The sequence below is a fragment of the Lampetra fluviatilis genome, chromosome 4 (genome assembly GCF_964198595.1).
Source record: "Lampetra fluviatilis chromosome 4, kcLamFluv1.1, whole genome shotgun sequence".
In the NCBI taxonomy this organism is placed as follows: domain Eukaryota; kingdom Metazoa; phylum Chordata; class Hyperoartia; order Petromyzontiformes; family Petromyzontidae; genus Lampetra; species Lampetra fluviatilis.
In genome coordinates this window covers 27,883,214-27,899,715 of record NC_136278.1, presented here as the reverse complement: position 1 = coordinate 27,899,715, position 16,502 = coordinate 27,883,214, and the positions used below count along the sequence as shown (strand labels likewise).

At 45.0% G+C, this 16,502-nt stretch overlaps 1 protein-coding gene across 1 annotated transcript in view; it reads right to left on the bottom strand.

Annotated features, from left to right (window-relative positions):
* The window catches only part of CPQ (carboxypeptidase Q), a 64,176-nt gene that overhangs the window by 8,731 nt on the left and 38,943 nt on the right, over nt 1-16,502 (bottom strand). Inside the window, exon 8 of the mRNA XM_078855931.1 lies at nt 7,172-7,373. Within this exon, the coding sequence (XP_078712057.1) occupies nt 7,172-7,373 (202 nt within the window). The remainder of the gene's footprint in view (nt 1-7,171; nt 7,374-16,502) is intronic.

Genomic DNA, 16,502 nt, shown 5'->3' with positions numbered 1-16,502 from the left:
TGTAGCCCTGAATCTACTGCTGGTGGAAGGGCTTTCACCGAGAGGGAGACCATGAGAGCCACTCGAGAGGGTATCTGGTATACTCATTACATGCTGGCCAGACTTCTCAGATGAGGTGAGAGTAGCCCGCACTTGGCGACCTATGGATCGCAAGTCCAGCATCGCTGCTCTTCAACATTGTCAGGACCTACAGCAAGCCAAGAGGGCAACGCAAGGCGGCCCTGGCCCCGACGACTTCGTCTGGCTGAGCGAGAGGTGCAACGCTCGCTGGACTCAGAGGCCACGTTTCGGCGGATCGAGGTCCCGTCCCTGCCCATCCAATATTCTGACGTGTGATGCTGCACGAACAAAAAAAAGCGTCGATTCACTTACAGACCATTAATGAGGCCAGAGAGCTAAAAGTGCAACGGCAACATTAGTCAGCAGTGTGCCTGCCCTTACGACGGATTCAGTCACGCGCAAATGAGCGAGCAATATTTCACTTTGCAATAAGCAAACCAATTTTGCACTTTGACACGGGGCCGTGTTGCCATGACCACTGGGAACTTGGCCGGCTCAGTTCTCGAATGAGGCTGGGCCCACATGCCGGTGCTTCTGCAGCATTCTCTCCCAGGCCCAGGCTGACCACAAGAGACAAAGGTCCCCCGTGTAGCCTTAACAGACTGTTGGGGCAAGTGTTGTTAGCGAGCACCCACGAAGGCTGGCACGGCACACGAGGGGGTGGGTGGCCAGCACCACGCCCGGCTGCCTTTGTCTCCCCAGTGGCGATGTTTACCCACCACACCAGGTTCTCATTTGAGGCCGAGTCGACCTAGGGGAGGCCCAGGACCGGTTTGGATAATCAGCACTGATGTTGGCCGTGAGCGGAAATCTAACTCGGGCCGCCGGGTTCGTAGCGCAGCGTGCTAACCGCTACACTACCACTTCCCCATACGTACAGACACGCATGCATGCCTACGTATAAACACATTCACGTACTCTAAACCACACGAGAGTCCACGGAGACTGGAGGACTCTTTGTTTAAGGGACACCTGGGTCCCAAAGTAATACAAGTATACAGTACACGTGCGAACAAATAGTGGAAACAACATCAAATACCTCGAATAAAAACCGAATGTTAAGAGATAAAGCCGTGTGAAGTTCAACAGGACTTAATTTTCAGTAGCTTGCTGCGGAAGAGGGTGTACGGTAATCCACAAGGAGTTAGTTACGTCAAAGACGACCGAGAAACACGTCCAACTGCCCATTTCAAACTTACTGGGACAGATTCTTCTTGAAGCGTACAAGGGTTGCACTAGTTATCCCACTAGGAGCCTCATGGTAAAAAGAATGAGTCAAAGCAGGGACACAACACAGAGATTTTGAGGTCTTGTGTGTATAAAATGTTCTCAGATTTCAACGTGAATTAAATCAACCAGATGGGATTGCAGTGAATGTTTGCAAATGCGTTAAAAGTAAATGTGAGCCGGCGCGAGATAGCGTGGGCCCTTGGCGCCTCCGATTAGCACGGTGGGTTACGTACGGTGCAAAAGAAGTTCAACATACAAAAGAAGTTCAACATATACACATAGCTTTGACGTGTGCTGTTGCTTGGGCGAATTCCGGAACCCATCATCATCAGCCATGATCCATCAACTGCTGGAAGAAACCCCGCCATTGTCATCCTTCACAGTCACAAGTGTGTCCCTTGTGTCCCTTGATCAGTGCACTTGCCTTGTCCATGTTTATGTTCAAAACACATGGCGGGAGATTACAAAAAAAATAATAGATGCTGACTTTAAATTGTCTAACAGAGTGGTTTCCTTTCCATTTAAAGCTTTCGTGACTGCAGGGATTCATCTTCTGCTTGCGTTGTGGCCGAAACGCCGTGAGAATTATTTTATTATGTTTTATTTTTATTATTTTATAATTTCCCTTCTACGTGACTTTACCGAAAGAACCAAGAAGAGTGGTTTCCCTACCTGCTGGGTGCAGAACGAGAGAGTGAGCGAGAGAGTGAGCGAGAGGGGGGGTTACATAAAGCAAAGTAAAAAAAAATACGAAATGATGAACGAAGCAAAGTGCCGACGACACCGAGCATCTTCTTGTTTCCACTGATCGTAAAAAAAAGGAGCCAAGTCAACAGAATCTCGTGGCTCACAGAGAAAGGGCAAACCCAGGCTCCTAGCGCCGATGCTGGACCATAACTGGGCCATTCTCTTGCTGGAGAAACGTTGGCTACCAGCCATCACGCACATTACACTACCCAGGTCAAATACAACCTCGTGACAGAAGCATCTCACGTACACAGAACATATGTCAGTGACAACTCTGGCACAGGCTAAGCCCAGATTTTGCAGCAAAAACCTGCGAAGCGAGGGAGAGAGTTTAAACGCCAGTCGCATTTTCCCTGATTTTACTAGAAAGGGTGGTGCAGTTAATGAGAAACCTTATTTTAGGATTTATCTGATTTTGTCAGGCCACAAGTTATTCCTCACATTGCTTCCACAGATAAGCGCAGGCTTAGGACCAGGCGACAAATCAAGCTGCGCCTAATCTTCTGATAGCATCACATTATCGTGGCCAGCATGAGCGATGGGGATCGGATAAAGAGACCATGTTTTACCTCATGTATAATGATATGCCTGCGAAGTCCTGGACAGACTCGCGCCCAAAACATCGCCGTTTCACATCGTGCCGGCGAGTCATTTGTAAGCAGTTTGCTTTACACGCATTCCCTCGATAATATCGGCTGCGACGGGCAACCGCTTTTTCACAGCAGCGCGACTATGTCCGTGGCCGACTCTGCGGCACTTTCACAGCGTAAGTAATAGCCCTGCACGCAGCCTTGCTTACCTAAAAGCAGTAATTTTGTTCCCCAAAAGAATTATTTTCTCCCGCACCGCAAATGTATTCCAATTGTGTCACAGGCATCGCGTCGTGAGGAATCCATGAGGACAATCTCGCATGTAATTTTTCACAGGACTTCTACCAAAAAAAAGTCGTCGTCAAGTGGCCCTTCTATCCCTTAGGTCGCACTTCTCTGATTGAAATTACTCGTCACCTCACAGAAAAAAAAATCTATATGCACATTTTTTTTGGGGGGGGGGGGGGGGTTTAGCCAATTTATTACATCGCAGAATCATGGGGGATCACGGCAGCTTGGTGAGGCCTTCAACCAGCAGCAGATGAACCGTGGCTGATGATTTTGACGAAGTATAAGGCTTGAACGTATTGTGTTTTTGTGTGCAGTCAGTGGTGACCAGACGGAGACAATCTACTCATTACACTTGAGAACCCTGTTTAAAGCAACGCGTGAAACCCAGATTTGAACGCAGGGTCTCAGCAGTGTCGCACGAATGCTCTGAACTCTAAGCCAAATGGCCAACTCCATTTCAAAACAGCTTCAAATAACAGATTGTATTGAGTGAAACCCCCTCCCTCCTTTCTGCTGCACTGGGCAGTGCTCGATATTTAAATTGTTTTAACGATTGAGGACAATCAAAACGTGCTCCTACTCAGTTTTGTCAGAACCAAGAAGATCCGATTGTTAACTCGTCCAAGTATTCAATAGTTGATGAGTGGCAAAATAAATTTGGCGGTCGCTCAGACTCATCGTCGTTCAACAGCGAATCCCTCTACCAATTCCTGTCCTCGTCTTTAAAACCTTCACCCTCCTCCCCCTTCTCCTTCCTAACCCTCCCCCTTTTCCTATCGTCACCCTTCCTTGACATCACCACCCCAACACAATAATCCCATCCATTTTCCGCACCAGCAAATACTAATGTACCCTTTTTAGTTCTTGTAAAGCGGCTTCACACGTAGGCTTCCGCGACCAGGAGGATTCCTCCACATCTCTCGCTGTCGCCTGGATGATGCTAGTTGTAATGACTGCGCGAAACGTCGTACTCGAATTGTAAACGTTGTGGGTTTACTCTCCAACACATCGGTGTGCTGTGCTAGCAACGAATCGGCATGTTTCGTTTACGTGACAAACCTCACTAATTGGCTGTGTCGGGTGGTGGCGGGTATAACGACACATTTATATTTACACGATCTAACCCAAAAACCTCTATTATGGGTCTTGTAAAGCGCTTTGACAGAAGCACTATATAAAAATCCTAGCTAAAATAACACAATAAAATCAAGGGCCTTGAAGGTGCCCATCTTCGCCATGCTCTGACGACAGCGGACGGCCGCCACGCACAGCATCACAAAGTCACACGCAGACTCAAGGACGCACCGCAGGATGAGCGTGGAGGGGGGCCCGACTTCAACCGTTGGAGGCAGCGAGCAAGCGGTTAACTCTTCTTGGTTCTTTCGGTAAAGTCAAGTAGAAGGGAAGTAATAAAATAATAAAAACAAAACATAATAATATAATATAATTCTCAGGCAGCTGCTTGCGTTGTAGCCGAAACGTCGTGAGAATTATATTATTTTATTATGTTTTGTTTTTATTATTTTATTACTTCCCTTCTACGTGACTTTACCGAAAGAACCAAGAAGATGAATCCCTGCAGTCACGAAAGCTTTAAATCGAAATTTAAGCGGTTAACTGTTACTCGTTCCCCCTGAAAAAACATCACTGAAATTCACCCTGCATCTCTTAAAAACCCTTTGCTGGGGTTTCAAAACTTAACTTCAAAAAGGGCATCGTAATACTCAGCAACGGTGTTGGTGTTCCCTGAGGTTACGTTTACACAAAAGTCAGTTTTAATTCCACAACATTATGATATGCTGACTTTAATTTTGGTGTTACTGATGTAAAATGTGCCAAGGAATATCCCATCAACAGGGAATGGATTCCACAATATTCCATATTTACTGTACACATAGAGGAGGATATTCTATGATTCGCGTTGAGTCATTAATTTTCAAGTTCACGAGTGCTCTCACACATATTCCACTTCACACGCACTCTGCTCAATAGCACATTGTGATGAATGCACGAAAACAAAAGTTTGAAAAATCTGCAAAATAAAACACAATTATTTTAGAACCATAAAAATGTAATTGCACAAGGCACTCTTCACAAATCCCATAACAATGCACAGCTGTGTGAATAATTACAGGGCAAGTGCAATTTATTCTCTTTTTTTCCTATAATGTTTATAAAATACATATATAATTTCCAGAATTCGTTGATGGACTTTTTCTTAATTCACATTCACTCTGGAAAATGGAATTATTTATGCAATAACAAGATATGTGTTTTTTTCTCACAGACATTAATCTTATGTTGGTATATAGTATTTTCAATAAATGCATCAAAGTCTTACAGGGCAATGCAAGCAAGGATTTTTCTGTACTTTAAATGCACTTCACAGTAATTAACAACCATGATGGTATTTTAATTACACCCATTAATGCAAAACACATCAAATACTGTTGAGCGAAAGGCTGTAATCTCTTTTTAAAAAGGGGGCTGCTATGTGCAATTGGATGAGCAACATTCTTTTTTAAATCTTCTCCGCGCATATGTCCCAAAATTTTATAACTTAACCTTTTTTTTTTACTGACAAGCACATTTAACAATAGAAAATTACTACAGTATTTTAATTCTGATGACTTACAATTCCAATGCCACTTTGTGATATATAGTTTCTGGCCTTTTACAGCAAATACATTCAGGGTCATGATAATATTTTATTTTTCCATAGCCTTATACACCACTGGCATTTAGCTTTGTGCTATTTGAGACATAGTGGTTAAAGTAAAAATGAATCACACTTTTGTAATGCCAATCAATTTTCGCATCTGTTTTTAAAATGCAAAACAATTTTGACTCATTAAATGGTAAGTCGCCTCAGGAAGGACATGTCACAGGAAGGAATGATGACCAATGGTAAAAAATAATAGCGGAGTGGCAGCCACGGAATGGAACGTGTCAGAGGGGGTTCATCCACCTAGGAGATGGAGCAATGAAATCAGTTTGTGTGGTTTGGCGCAGTACTCATCACGACAGAAACATAATATGAAAGCAGAAACTCAACACACGTGTCAATAACGCCGTGGCCTTGAAATGAAAAATACATAAGAGGCGATGTTCCGGGGAATGGCCCCCTTCTGAAATGCACTGAATTTTTTAATTTTATTTTACTCTTTAAACTTTTTAAAATATTAATTGTGGGTTTTTTGCTTTTATTATTTTCAATTATTTTTATTTTATTTTTATTATTTAAATTGATAATGATTTTTTTTCTTTTTCTTCTATCTACGTGACTTTACCGAAAGAACCAAGAATATGAATAGGTCAGAGAGGTTGAATGTGTTGAGAATGTTTGTTATCTGCGCTTGTGTACCAATGCCAACGCAGCGTCGCCAACTAATTAGTTTTAAATGTTAACGAGGTCAGCGTGTAGGTTTGTAGGCGGAAGCAACTGTGAGACAATGAAGGGGATGAAGAAAAACAACAATAGGACGTGCAATGTGCCATCGTGCATGGCTCGTACCTTATTGGGACAGGGAGGTAATCTGCCCCCCCCGCCCCGGCCCCAACGCCTCTTGGCAGACTAAAAAATAGACTTTCAGGCCCCCAGTTGGTCCAGCTAGTTGAAAAATCTGGCTAGCCACGTTTTGAAATTAAAATATTTTTGCAAAAAATCCAGTACACAACTGCCACGCCCGGATGACCTCTATATTTCAAGTAAATTAAACAATTTTTTAACGATAAACTCTATTTTAATTTCACCATTGTAGCTCTTTTTTCAGAAGCGACCTGGCCACAAATGACAGCTCAACGTAGCGGCTTATCACGTGGATATTTACAGCGGCCAAATACTATGCACAGGGGCTAGGGACAAATTTACTTCATATAACATTAAAACGTATGTATTGTTTTCACCCAAACAGTTTTAACCGTTAAAAGACATTAAAAAAAGATATACATTGCAAATATCTCTATATATAAACAACGTAAGCTGCATCGTTCAGCAGAGCGCTGCAGATTCAGAGATGCTGTTGCCAAGGCGATAGGGGAATGAAAACAAACCTGATGTGGGGATTCAACACATGTTGTTCACCCATCCTATCCCCTCGGCTACAGCTCCTCCACATTTGCGAGCAGCGCTCCAGGTGCCCCCAGCTGCCCATCCATAACCCTCACTGCGAAGTCAGATTGCTACCCCCCCCCCACCCAAGCCCACCGCCCCTTCACACCAAACTTGCGAAACCGCGGCGCGCGACACATACCTGGAACGCCCGCCTGCATCCAGAAGTCGATGTCGGTGCCCTCGGCGCCGGGCAGAAGCGCCGTGGCGTTGAGTGGCTCGAGCATCTTGGCCACGTCGGCGACGACGGCGCGCGCCGCCTCCGAGCCCGAGAAGCGCAAGCCGAGCGGGCGGAACGTGCCGATGTCCGACTCCATCACGAGGTCAAAGTTGGAGATGTTCGCCTGCGGCGCAGGAGACAAGCGAGCGAACGAGCGGGCGAGCTTAGGGAGTGGGGCCTTGCCCGAAAACGCGCCCTTCCTCGCGAGCCCGTTTGTAGTAGAGAGCCCACAAAAATAACTCGAGAGGAATACGTTTCGAAACAATTGAAAGAAATAGTTTAGGTCAAAACCTCTACGTGCTTTCCAGGGATGCTGCCGTGATGTTAGGGTCAGCACAGAGGTCATAGGTGTGGATTGCATCTCCCCGGCGCGGCAGATGACACATACGTACACGTGCAACCTCCCTGTGCTTTACGGGTCACGGGGACTATCTTACCACATCCCACCATGCTGGCCAGTGCAGATTTGTGAAAGTGAAGAACGCATATGCAAAGGAGCGCAGTGCGGTAAGGCAATTAGTTATTTCGAAACCATCTTATCTGCCGACAACCTAGCCTCGCAGCAGGCTGCAACATCGATCCAGGCTAAATATTGCTCATCTTGGCTTCTAAGTTCTGATTAGTTGGGCACTTTAATATATATATACACACACGTATATGCGTGTTTATAAAAAAAATCATACTTGAATTATAATTGGGATGCTCCGTGCTTTTGCACTTAATTTCTTTGCCGTCACAAAGAGCCTCATTAAATTACAGATAACAGCCTACGAGCTCTGCATATTTACACATGCGCTATAATGAAAGAAACATGTTGCTTTTATTTAGGATCCGTTTCTTTAGCATCCACAATGAGTCCCCAGGCCGCGGTGAATTCCCAAACGCAAAGACATCTCCGCTCCCCAGCGCACTGCAGAGGCCCGTACATTGTTTTATTACTTTGCATCGCATTTGATCTTGTTTGGGACGCGTGCCGTCATGACCCCGCATATGCAGCTTTAAAGTCATATTCTGCGGCTTCGTTAATCAACTCGCCCGGCGAAGCAGTCCAGTGTTTATAGGTGGTGTTGGACACGCACTGATAATTAATGAATCGCCATTGTGGCCACTGGCTGGTGGGGCCCATTTGTCCAGACATTAATTCTAGATTTGAAGCAAAGGGGTGAGTCTAAAACGTGAGCGATGTTTGAGAAAAGTATAACAGTGAGAGTAAAAACAATAAATGAATACAAAAAAAGAACTTGTATCTGAAGTGTGGCGTCGTGGTTTGCGCAACTCTACTACGAACCTTGCAACCAGAGATTGATCCCCAGCTACGGCTCACCTTTGCCAACCCACGCTGAGCAATACGATAAAGTACAAACTGTCCCCATGACAGACACGGCATGGGAATGGCCTTCATCAGGAAGTAGGTAGACAAAGGGCCGGTTTTTTTTTACGTCACACTAACCGTGGTGTCGCTACAATTAATCACCCAGTTGGCTTTTTTAAACAGCTCAATGCAACCATAAAAATCGCCATTATGGACCCATGTCAGCTCCGAATTTACGTACAATGGTTTAGTGCAAGCAGTGGCCATAACATTGGCGTGATTGTATTTTGTTAAAAGCTGGCTCTTCGTAACGAGCGGCCTGGCAGGTATACAAGCAAACCTAAACGTCGCCGTGATATATCTTACGTTGCAGCAGATCTATGCTAAACACTGCAACATAAACGCGAGGGCCATCAGATCTGCACTGCGCAAACACGCGGCACCAAGATTCATTAAAACCGAACGAGTTATCACGGTGTTTTTGTTAAATCCGCTTAATTTTCTCCCGGATTCAGATTTCGCGAATTTAAAATCGACGCTCGCGAGTTCGGCACGAGGCAAACGCCGCCCGCTTCACCGCATCCGCGGCTAACAACTCGGGACGGGCAAACCGTGCATTCCGCGGAATGCGTTTTATGGGATGTGCGTACCACCAAAACGCATCCCGGGGACATATGGCTTTCATCCCCCCCCCCATACCGGCCATACCAAAGTGGCAGATCAACCAAGGTCAGCCGCCGCGCCTATTGACATCAGCGGCTCCTGCTGGGGACTCCACCTGCATCTGCAAGAAGTGGCGAATAGTCCATGGGTGCCCGGCGAGCTACGACCAAATCCACCACCCCCCCACCCCCCCACTTAACGACCACGGTTTTCTTCGCTGGAGATAAAGGGGAGCCCTCCCTCCGCTTTTTTGCCCGCTCGAAGTCGCGTCGTCAAAGAGGGTGCCCCCCCCCCCACCTTTTAGCGCGGCGGCGTGCGGCTCGGCCCCTTTCAGAGGCCGCAGGTGCAGCTCAGCACGACCTCACGGCCGCCACCGCCGCCGCAGCTGAATGGGGGCGATGTGCACACGAGTGGCCGCAAGCCACCGCGTTCCTCCGCAGCCGCTCGCCATTGTCCTCTAACGAAGGCTCGTGTGGGGGCGGGGAGCAATGATGGCGGCTTGGTTTGTGGCTTCGTAGCCGACTGCGAAAAAAAATTCCCGCAGTGGAAAACAAGAGAATACGGATTCTAGAATAACAATACGAGATGAAATTATTCAATCGCTGACGTTTTTCGGGTTGAACCGCGTGCCGCTCGGCATTACGTCCCAACGTTTCCGCTGCACGAAACTGAGAGCTTCATCGGGAGCTCAACAAGTCTGAGCTGAATTATTCGCGAACACCCTGAGTAGTGGAGTGAAACGTTGGACATCATGCCGAGGTATGGAAACACAACGTGAGAGATGTCACAGCCGTACAGAGCAAGTGCGAAAACCTGCACAGTAGTAACACTGACAACACTGACAACTGACGGTCTACCCACGCTCATGAATGCTAAGACACTGACTGCCAAGGCACGCCCACTGCTGTAAAGTGGACATATGAATGACTCTGTGACTGCATCCACAAAAGGCCAATGAATTCCACAGCTCCGCTAGTCATAGATCATATGCCAGGCTTTCAAAACAACTTCTCCTTTTATTGCATGTAACTTGACAAGTCTTAATTCAAGCTCTACTCTAACAGGTGGAAACATATTCAGAGAATACATTCACACAAACAAAGGAAGAAAAAAGGTCTGAAATTTAGCTGGAATTACTGGGGGAGGAGCGTTGACGCAGGGGTTCGTACAATGCACTATAAATCCAGTCACCAGAGTTAGACGACTAACATCAGTGGCAGAGCGATATCTAAACCACACCTGGATCTTATCCCTTCAGCGACCCACACTGACCCGGCACGGTGAAGTATGTCGAAACAAACCTCCAAGACTGACATGGCTCCGCCAAGTTTTCATCCAGCCACCAGCGGGGCTGTTGTCGAGCGGCTCTAAGTCACCGCTATGAATTCGGGAGTAACAACACGAGGATCGCAAAGTAAAAACGCGATTCAGGTGTTCAAAGACAAAAAACACGCGTCCACGCACTTTAATCATTGTAACGGGATACGTGTTGCTGCGAACGTTTGCTGCTAAGAGACAGGCGTCAGCCATGCGCCCACAGGTGCAACGGTGAGACACGTATAGACAAGGGGGCATGGCGCCTGTAAAAAAAAAACTTCAAAGGGACGAGGCTGCCTTGGCAGGAACAAAAAAGCCAAGCCTGCAGCCACATTCCTGTAACTTTCATCCTTGCAGAGAGAAGGCAATAACACGAGAAGGTGACAGCAGTGATAAAAATATAGCATCTCGCTTTATACGTTGAGTAGGAACACACGCGCACGCACAACTTCATGGAGGCAGCCCCTCCCACTCGTTTGCTCTTTGAGGTCAGCATTAAAAAAAGATGCAAATATGAACACGCAAGCAAAGAGACGGTGTGATGAAATCAAATGATTTTCAGGGCCACGACTGGACAAGAGCGGTAAATGAAGGTGTGGAAGAACATTAGGGAAGTCTAGATTTGAAGCTTTCGTGACTGCAAAGATTCAGACTTAGGTTTTTTTTGGTAAAGTCACGTAGGTAAAAAATAAATAAATAAAAGAATAGAAATAACAATGGAAATGATATTTTACACATTATTTTATTATTTACTTGATATAATTATTTTTATTATTTGTTATTTTTATTATTTATTTTTACCTACGTGACTTTACCGTAACATTAGGGGAGTCTGCCTAGCTATGGAAACATGACAGGTTGACATCAACTTCTAAATAAAATGATGACATTTTTTCCAGTCTTCTTACAAAAGTGCGTACTTATATTCCAAAACTTGAACCTTTTTGCAAGTATTAATGATTGAACAATAAGAGTAGGTTTGACCCTTACTGGCAATAAAGCAGGTGTTAAGATGTTCAAACATCAAATAGATACATTTTTGCAAGGCATCAAGTCTGCATTAACCACACGTACTTGTGGAAAAATATGCAAACAAACATGATCTGATAATATATGCATTGTGTTTGAAACTGATTAGCCTACACCAGAGACAGCCTTGTCTCACCAGTGCTAGGCCTGAGAACACCAAAAGGCGAAACAGTACAACGACAATGCAAGTATCTGGGCATTTATAGCTTGGGTTGAGCAGATGTATCTATGGGATAGTTTTTTCCAGTCTCAAATTGATAATACAGAAGATATTTGTGTTAAACTACAAAAAAGGGATGCCACTCCTTCTGCCCATGATGCAATTGGTATGATACTGGCCTTCAAATCCAGAGGTCGCCATTTTGATTCCATCTCCCAACACGTGAGTTAGAACAATGGGAAGGTTAATTAAATCCATACTTCTCTGTCCACGCGGCAGTATAAATTTCATATAGACAGCTAGTCGATAGGAAAAGTCATGCTGGTTGGGTCATAACTTGGGTACTACCACTTCTTCCAAGATGCCTGCCCAGCGAGCATCTATGTATGTTGAACTTCTTTCACACCCTACGTAGCCAACCGTGCTAATCAGAGGTGCGGATGAGTTTGCCAAATATCCTCAAGAGTGGCCTTCTAGGGTTCCCGCTAGGGTGGCGAAAGCCCTTCCACCACCAGCAGCAGATGCAGGGCTGCACCTTGACGTGTTCCGCCCACGAAAGGCTTGCGGTCTCAGTAATAATTGTCAAAGTGATTCTGCCTAGGAAGATGTTATAATTTCCACGAGTCATTATCCACTCTTCAGCCAAATAGCAAGGAGTTGCGGAAAATCGTCTTGGTTCTTTCGGTAAAGTCACGTAGAATGGAAATAATAAAATAATAAAATAAAACGTTATAAAATAATTCTCACAACGTTTCGGCCACAACGCAAGCAGCCGTCCTCAGGTGAAGAACAGGTCTGTCGAGAAGACAGAGTCTGAATGACACACCCCAGGCTTGGAGCGTCTATTTAAGCTGGGATGGAGGGGGAAGAGTGCCTTGACAAAATAATTTGCATATCAAGAGGAATTTAGCATGTTTATGGGAAATGCAGATATGCGATTAGTGCTACTTGTGAAATGCGTAGGAGGTGGGCGGGGGGTTTAAAGTCATATTATGCCCGTGCATTATGCAGGATTAGCAGCATCAAAGGGAGGGGATAGGGTTAGCATTAATAAAGGGAAGGAATGTTAATAGTATGTAGCTGCAGTAACTAAACCACCTTTTAAATCGAAATTTAGTTGCAGAAAACTTTGACGGTCACAGATGCCTTGCAAATTATCTTAATTTTCTATTTTTTTTGTAAATTGTGGAAAATGTGTTTGAGTGTACGGAACAGAATGTGGGTTTTTAATCACGGCCACTCAAGATCCACGAGAAGCTCAACGATCCCCCTCGAAGACGTCCACAAACATGTCAATAAATAAGGACATTTCAACAGCTAATTATAGTGATTTGAAGCTTTCGTGACTGCAGGAATCCATACTCTTTGGTTCTTTCGGTAAAGTCACGTAGGTATAAAATAAAATAAATTACGACGTTTCGATTGCAACACAAGCGGTCGTCCTCAGGCAGAAAAAATATCATCCAGCAGTGGAACTGCTGAACTAGTTCCTTGCGATCGAAAAGTAGTGATTTATTTTATTTTATTCTATACCAACGTGACTTTACCAAAAGAACCAAAGAGTATAGCTAATTAAAGTTTAACACTTAGGCTTTCGCGACTAATATTGTCCATCCATAATAAAGTGTTTTTTGGGTTAGATCGTGTAAATATAAATGCGTCGTTAAACCCGCCACCACCCGACACAGCCAATTAGTAAGATTTGTCACGTAAACAGAACATGCCAATTCGTCACTAGTAAAGCACACCGGTGTGTTGGAGAGTAAACCCACAACACTTGACAATTTGAGACGTTTAACTGGTGATGACAACCAGCTTCATAATAATAATGCAATTTATAACGCGAGCAAATTTGCGGACGTAACGGCCGCAACTCAGAGGCGCGGAGCCAAGCTCAGAGTCGCTCGAAAGCACGTGGTTATAGAGGTGAGTTTTTAAGTGTCTCTTGAAGGAGGCGATTGAGGTTATGCTGCGAATGTGCAGAGGGATAGCGCTCCAGACTGTTGGGGCTGCCGCCGAGAAGCGGCGCATAGACATGACCATCCTGGATCTTGGTATCAAGAGGAGGTCGTGAGTCGCGCTGCGCAGGCATCTGCCGTATGCGGAGCTGCAAGTCGTCAATAGTGAAGAAAGGTATGGCGGGTAGGCAGATGTGAAGGCATTGTGGCAGAGGCAGGCGATCTTGTATGTGACCCTGCTGGCGATGGGTAGCCAGTTGAGGGCACTGTTAGCCAGAATTGTGACAGTTGATGCTGTCCGTTTACAAAGATAGAATTTCGATTTGAAGCTTTCGTGACTGCAGGGATTCATCTTCTTGGTTCTTTCGGTAAAGTCACGTAGAATGGAAATAATAAAATAATAAAATAAAACACAATACTTTTTTATTATTTTTCTTTTTCTTATTTTCTTATTTCCATTCTACGTGACTTTACCGAAAGAACCAAGAAGATGAAAGATAGAATTCTGCATTTTTTTTTCTTCCCCCAATCGCCACTGCAGAGCGCGTTGACCATGGCTAGCACAGCAGCCAGCGAACTCGGCTACAAATCCAGTGCCCCAAGTTGAAATCACTCATCAATGCTGAGTGTTATATAAACCAGTCATAGGCCCGAATCCCTTTCACAGCAACCACACTTCACCAGGACGGTGAAGTATGGTCAAACAACCCCTGTCACTGACACAGCATAGGGAAGGCCCTCAGCCAGCAGTGGATTGATAAGAGGCCTGTAACTTATTTAAATGCGATAATTATGCCACACTAATCGCAGGAGCTGTTGTGTGTAATTTGGTGTTACCACTGTAGAAAATATGCATCCTATTTTAACAGCTTATGATGAGGAAAAAGCCATGAAGTTGAGTTTAATTACAGAACACCATAATCATTTCTGAAAACGTTTCCCTTGAAACTAATGATGAAAGTTATGCACCACGCCAGTAGTAATATATCCTGTTGAAATGTTTATGGTGCAATTTAGCATTAGCTCCATCTCAAAAGTGTATTTGTACTTCATCTATGTGGCACCTTAGGTGTAAGCGCACTTTACAGCAAATATTTTGTATGCTGACATGAATGCAGCTTTTGGTGTTTTCTCCATGGTGCATTCAGGTAAATATTAACGTGGCCAAAGTGGCTCAGAGGTCAGAACACAGAGACCTGGGTTCAAATCTGGATTTAGCCACTGGTGATTAAACTGCAATTTCAAGTAGAGGGAGTTCATGGTTTCAGCCCGCTCACAGAAGACCACACACACAAAAGAAATCATTAAACTTGCCTTTTCACTTACATTGGATAAATGTCAGCTCTGAGAATGAAAAATAGAATTTTGACGTCAAGCTATGAAATATTTATCTGCACCACGGTGCGTGGAAAAGTGTTCCATAAATGTTACGAGAAGGGCTTTCAGATGCAGTTCTATGACATCCTACTTCTACGGGACATTCTCTAACACGTCGGGTGATACACCGCTTTGAAAAGAGTTTTGAAAAGATGATGCCCAATAACATGATGAAAAATTCATAATTGTAATAAAATCAGGAAAAATACTAAAATAGAATAAATTTGGCCAATATAAGAAAAGAAGGATTGTCCGAGATAGAATCAATAATGGAGACTCCGTGAGGCTTTCTGGAATAACTTGAGGATCCATTTATAGATATCCCACTTATTTCTAATGACCTTCAAGTTCCTCTCAACGGGTGATTTTATATTGTGAAAGTGATGCTAAAATATGTGATTCGTGGGAGACACGTCGAGGCTTTGAAATAAGTAGGATATCTGTAAATGCATCACCCTGTATTAATAAGTGTTATTAGAGATCACGTCATCAGTTGCAGTTTTCATTGCTATTTCATATTATATTAGAAAAAAAATCTTTGCTCGCTGGATTAGGGAGAGACAGATGGACGGACGGACGGACGTCCAAAGGACGTGCAGCTGCTAGTTTAGAATAAAAAAAAATAAAAAAAATTGCAGAACTGGAATTTAGCAACGTAAGTGATACATTATATATAATGATTTTCTGTGTGCAGCCGTTAGAGACCAGGCCCGAGACCATTAACTCACAACACTTGGAAAACCAGTTGGATTTGAACTCAGATCTCACAGCAGTGGTCACTACGCGCTAGGACCTCTGAGACACCGAGCCACTTTGGCATTTTTATTAATTTGTGCGTTTATTTTGAATTTTTTTAGGAAACAACAATGCCCTCGAGAAAACATCAAAACGCCGCGGCTTTCAAAGGCCACGCCGAATTCCGCAACGGCATTGTTGAGGACCGCGCACCTGAATAAATGAGGCGGTGGCTAATATTGTCCGGGGCACGATGGCGATATACCATTGTGGCTGAGCCGCCCTGGGCGATGGGTCCAGGGATGGGAGGCGCGGAGAGGGCGGTTGACGGGGGGCTGTTCAGCCAGGACTCGTGTGATTGTGAGAAAACCTCGCCCCCCCCCCCCCGACATCGTCAGGGCCACGGCCATCCTCTGCACGGCGCCTCGGCGCGCCAGCGTTGTAGCGCGGCGCTAATTTCATGCTTCCGAGCCTTTGCCCCCCCCTCCCGCGCACACTTCGCGTCAAAGTCAAACGCTGTTGGCCCTTCGAAGGCCTCACCGAGCCCCAAGGGCGAACTGAGCGAGGATTGTTTCTGGGAAGGTCGTGGCAAGTAGCAGTAGCCCGTACCGCACTCTCTACTCACTGCAGGGATGCTTTTGAGAAGATGAAAATTATTCGCTAAAGAAGTTAGATACATACCACCTTCGTCGGAATTATTCC